This window comes from Macadamia integrifolia, chromosome 5 (assembly GCF_013358625.1).
Source record: "Macadamia integrifolia cultivar HAES 741 chromosome 5, SCU_Mint_v3, whole genome shotgun sequence".
NCBI lineage: Eukaryota > Viridiplantae > Streptophyta > Magnoliopsida > Proteales > Proteaceae > Macadamia > Macadamia integrifolia.
Genome location: NC_056561.1, coordinates 44809414 through 44814768, shown reverse-complemented (window position 1 = coordinate 44814768; position 5355 = coordinate 44809414). Strand labels below are relative to the sequence as shown.

At 39.9% G+C, this 5355-nt stretch overlaps 1 protein-coding gene across 1 annotated transcript; it reads left to right on the top strand.

Annotated features, from left to right (window-relative positions):
• The first annotated feature begins 2096 nt into the window (after positions 1-2096).
• Positions 2097-3965, top strand: LOC122080165 (probable alpha-mannosidase At5g13980). Its single transcript, XM_042647070.1, has 5 exons — positions 2097-2758; positions 2864-2947; positions 3053-3141; positions 3436-3610; positions 3810-3965. The coding sequence occupies exons 1-5, from the start codon at positions 2540-2542 to the stop codon at positions 3948-3950; spliced, it is 708 nt and encodes a 235-aa protein (XP_042503004.1). The 5' UTR covers positions 2097-2539; the 3' UTR covers positions 3951-3965.
• The last annotated feature ends 1390 nt before the right edge of the window (positions 3966-5355 follow it).

The window sequence follows — 5355 nt, the reverse complement described above, 5'->3', positions numbered from 1 at the left end:
AAGGCAATAATGCTATCAAAATCCAGCATAATAAAATATGTATGACAATTATATGATACTTGTTTAATAGAGCTGGTTTGTAACAAAAGTACGAACATATAATAAAAAAAAAAAAAAACCCCTCGATATAAGCATAACTCCGTAAACATCTCAAAAGTTGTCTGTGATCAAGTAGAAGTGTCCATGCTCATAGGCCAAACTTAAGGCAAGCAAGATTAATTAGTCAGTGGCAAGGTGAAACCTTGAAAAAATCCAATATTATAAAGACCATTTTTCATCACTACTTTAAATAATTTATGGGAATAATATAAGGGGCAATTAAAATAAGGATAAAACTTATTATTATTATTTTTTATGAATGTGAAAGCTTATTAGTTCACTACTTTGATGACAACAAGTTGTTCCATAGTTTATATTTTAAAAGAGGGACAAAGTTTTATATTCGAGAGCTCCCCCAACACCATAGACACATGAGACATAAAATGACCTCTTACCCCTCCTGGGGGTATGCAACCGTGTCTAGACACAGGGGAACTCTTGGACAAAAAACAATTGCACTTTAAAAGATTTGTAATATATATATATATATATATAATTTAAACTAAATTAATTAATTATTATCTAATCATTGGTTGGTCCTTATCTCTCACATTAATTAAAGATGAATCGCTCACTAGCCACTTTTCGCCCACCATGGAATCCATCTATGTTTTTGTTTGTATTTTAAGTGACTTTTTAAAAGTATAAAGTATATCCAACTTTAAGATCTAGGTGATATATGGGCCAAGTAAACAGGCCGTTGCCCATTTGTTTAATTCATAAAATGTTGAAATTATGGTGAAACATCTCGATTTGACATGAGTTACAACAAAATCCCATACGAAACTTAGGAAAAATAGGTACTGACAGATTTTTGATTTATTTTGGCAAAGATCCAGTCATTTTGACTTGTTTTAATGAAACTTAATCACGGATCCACATGTTAAAGTAGCATTTTGATGAAATTTTAACTTCTCCAGATAAAAAATTGATTATTTTTTGTAACTTTTGGGGCTTTTGACTCATTTAACACTAACACGTTTAGCAGTATAAGCATTCAAAGACTCAACAATGTGTAAGTACGTAGTCCCAGAGTGTGTGGAACATAACTATTGTTTACTTTTATTTTTGTAGTAAAATATCATTACTTGCTTAATTGTATAAAAATAAAGTAAGCGTATGCGAATTATTTATAGCTACGAAACATAAGAGAATAAATTTTATTTTGGAAGAAAGAACGTTATGTCATGTGTCTACACCCAGATATAGTAATTGTGAAAAAGCTAGACACTAAAGATATTGTCACACTCACACACACTCATTGGCCGTGCCCACTATTATGTACTTGAGATAACGTTATCTTGCCTATTGATTTGTTATTGTTCTTTTTTTGGGGGGTGGGATTGGTTTAAGTGAAAATTTGTCTTTTGGGCAATAGCATGAAAATATTTAACTAGGTGAATCCAGTGCATAACGCACTGGTTGTAGCCTCTGCTGGTAGAGCAGACACCGTATTTGTGGTTTAAGGATCAACTCTTGTCACACGCATTCCCTCTTTTTTTCTTTTTCCTTTCTTCTCATCCCCCCTCCCCTCTTTTGTGTGTGTATGTGTGAGAGAGAGTGTAAAGTCCCTTGGGGGGGTTTAAAATCGTCTGTAATTCCGATCTGGTACAATTCCATGAAATACCACCTTCAGGGGGTGACACGTGTATTGATACCAATGCAATGATCAAGATATGATACAACTAATAAAACCTTAAATCAGTGAAGAGTCATTTAAATCAGATATGGACCATTGCATTGGTATTAATACACGTGTCATCCCCTGAAGGTGGTATTTTACGGAATTGTACCAGATCTAAATTGTAGACGATTTTTTCCCTCTTGGGCAGTTCTATAAGATGAAAAAAAAAAAAAGAAAAAAAAGAGAAGGAAGATTTAACTAGAGTAGATTTTTTATGTTTTTTGGTTAAAGAATTAGAGTAGAGTTTAATTACTGTAATGTAGGTTTATGCATCAATTTCTTTGAAGATGGGCCTGTAATGTACTCTAATCATTATAAAGAAAAGGCTTCAATTTCTTTAATGGCGGGCCTCTTCCGTTCTATTTTATAATACTATTTGTCATTCTGAAATAGAAGTCGCAGACTCGCAGTGTTCCATCACACTTATCCTTTTATATGATTCATCGAGGTTTATCAGAGGTTTTCAGACGCTCTTAATCGACGCCGGCATCCTCTTCGAAGACGTCACGGCACTTGTACTGTGCTAACTTGTTTGGGAACCCTAGCCATTTCTGCTTCGCAAATGCCAGCTTAAGCTTAAATGGAGAGTAATCCAACACCCAATCTATCTTCAATACTCCCCTGCAACTCGTTGACTTGAGGAACCGTCCACGAAAACGAGGGTTATCAGACTGCTGGTTTCATCATTGATTATCCCACCTTGATCGCTATCATCCGTTGGAGTTGCTTCGCATTCTTTACGCTATTGCAGTTTGAATGCTCACTTGCGACTCCAATCCCATGGCGATCGGAGTGCTTTTGCTGGTTTTCTTCTCTGCCTTTCTCTGCGGGGAATCAATATATATATCTTACAACACTTCGCAGGGGATTGTTCCTGGAAAACTTAATGTTCATTTGGTTCCTCACACGCACGATGACGTTGGGTGGTTGAAGACAATCGACCAATACTATGTGGGTTCTAACAATTCCATTCAGGTGTCTCTCTTACTCCCACTGATTCCAATGTTGTCTTTTTTCTCTTGCTTCGAGTTGAAGCCTGCCCATGAATAGCTATTTCATCCTTTACTGTTCGTCTCCTAGGGGGCGTGTGTTCAGAACGTGTTGGATTCTGTAATTCAGGCATTGCTAGCTGATAAGAACCGGAAATTCATTTACGTTGAAATTGTACGAGTTTCTCTCTCTTACATGCTATCAGGTTCAGTTACAAATTTTAATTCTTTTGTCGTTGAATGGCATGCAACTGGTTGTTGGCTTTGTTTGTCTGCTCAGGCATTTTTCCAGCGTTGGTGGAGAGATCAGAGCGAGGCAGTCAAGAGTGCAGTCAAGCAGCTAGTCAACTCGGGTCAATTGGAGTTTATGTATGAATCACATTCCTCTTAATTTTGTTGTCATCTTGGTTGTTTTTGTGGAGCATAGTGCTGTGTGGATATGTCTCGATGCTTAAAGAGCTGAACCTTGTTCTGCAGTTCCATTTGTTACTTAGTTTCCTCTCTCCCTGCCTCTTTCTTTTCTTTTCTTTTATTATCGAAATATTAACATGAGAATAAAACACCTATCAGATTAATTTCATTTGAAAACTGGCAATTTTCAGTTCTTTATTGGGGTCATAGAGGTTTTTTTGGTAATTGGGTCATAAGACTTGGATTCTACAGAAATGGAGGTATGTGCATGCATGACGAGGCAGCACCTCATTACATTGATATGATTGATCAGACAACTATGGGGCATCGTTTTATCAAGCAAGAGTTTGGTGTGACTCCCAGAATTGGCTGGCAGATTGATCCCTTTGGACATTCTGCTGTGCAAGCTTACTTGTTGGGGGCAGAGGTATTCCTTATCCTTATATCTGTTATTGAGCTAATTTCCCTCTTGCACCCTCCAACCCCCTACCCCCCCACAACGCCCCTCCCCCCACTGTAACATCCTTAGAAAACAGTGAATAATTGAAGGCCAGAATTTCCTCCAGAATCTTTGTTAATGTATTTCTCCTGTAACGATGCAAGTACAAATCCATTGGTTGGTGTAGGTTGGATTTGACTCTCTTTTCTTTGCTCGGATTGATTACCAAGACAGAGAGAAAAGGAAAACTGAGAAAAGTCTTGAGTTCATCTGGAGGGGTTCGAAGACGCTTGGGTCATCTGCACAGGTTAGTGTCATGTATCCTTAATATCTGTTGGGTTTTATGTAAATAGACTGCTGCATGCACAAATTAATACTTGATTTCAGATTTGCTGTTGTTTTGTACTTTTGATGCATGGTAGTTTCTGTAACTTACTTCTAGTTTTAGAATATCAATAATGTTGGTATACTTTTGTTTTTTGGGTGAATAAATAATTCATTACCAAAGGAAAAAGGGAGGGGATAAGAACAATTGCCAACGCCATCGCCATCGCCATCGCCATCGCCATCGCCATCAAGGCCCAGAGAAAACAAAGGGTGGGAGGGGGGGAACACACTAAAAGGGAAAAATGAGACCCTTGCAAATCAGTTGGACCAAAGCACAAGGGAGAGCCCAAGAGACATAGGGCAATTAAAAAATGTTGTGACATAGGATATGGTTATGAATTTCGGCTTTAAGGGGCATAACTTTGTCGCACCATTGGTAAAAATCTAGGGGAGCCACGACAAGGAAGATGGAGCGAGAAGCCTGCTGAGTTGACACATCTGTCACAGGTTGAGGGGATGAAGCCAAAGTCGATCCCAGGTCAAAGACCAAAGGTGAGGGGGAGAGGTAGGATGGGTCAGGGGGATCAACAAATGGGTGAGATGGAGTGGTAATGGGTTTGGGTGCGAGGGAGAGGGATGGGCCAAGGCTGCGAGGTTTGGAATGTGAGTAGGGAGGGTAGCGATGGGGCCCACAGGAGGATAAAGCAAATGGGAGGGAGAGTGCAATCTTGTTGAAGAGGCGAGAGAGGGACCACGATCAAAGTCGGATGGCAATCTTCTTGAAGAGGAGAGAGAAGGACCTTGGACAAAGGAGCGAGAAGTGGAGGACAAGACGGCGTGTGTCAAATGACCATAAGGCAGGAGGTTGGTGGGATTCTTCGACCGTCCAGGACCAGGAGCAGAGGGGGCTGAGACGTCAACATCATCACAAGTCTCCAGGGATTGTAGAATGGTGAATCGATTTGATCCAGCGGAAAGAAGGTAGTGACTGTTGATGGGAGCTCGATGGACCATTGGGTAGGTGGGAGGAGCATGTACGAGGTTTTGTTGGCTTCTGGGAGAGCTAGGTGCAAGATTCAGCTGACTTTTGAGGGAGCTAGACGCCTGAAAAGCTCTCTGGCCATGGCGGTGACTCAGTTGCAACTTCCGGCCACGGAAGATTTGACGGGAAGAAGCAATAGTGATGTAGGAGCGCTCCAATGGATTGACCCGAACCTGTTTGAGAGCCCAGACCAGGAACTGGTTTCAAGTTTACCTCTCTTTCCTTTCTGTTCAGATTTCTACCGCCAACTGTGGGTCCCACCCTGGACAGTTGGCTTAGATATAAAGGATGCAGAGTTGGTGCAATTTAGGCTACTATTTAGTTACTTTATTTGTTTTCCTGAATTAGTATTCCTTCTTTACTT

Bases quoted from the DNA above. Each gene is read 5' to 3' on its own strand.
- LOC122080165 (XM_042647070.1), top strand. From the start codon at position 2,540: ATGCTCACTTGCGACTCCAATCCCATGGCGATCGGAGTGCTTTTGCTG. The intron at 3,142-3,435 runs GTATGAATCACA...TGGATTCTACAG, and splicing joins TCGGGTCAATTGGAGTTTAT to AAATGGAGGTATGTGCATGC. The intron at 3,611-3,809 runs GTATTCCTTATC...TGGTTGGTGTAG, and splicing joins CTTACTTGTTGGGGGCAGAG to GTTGGATTTGACTCTCTTTT.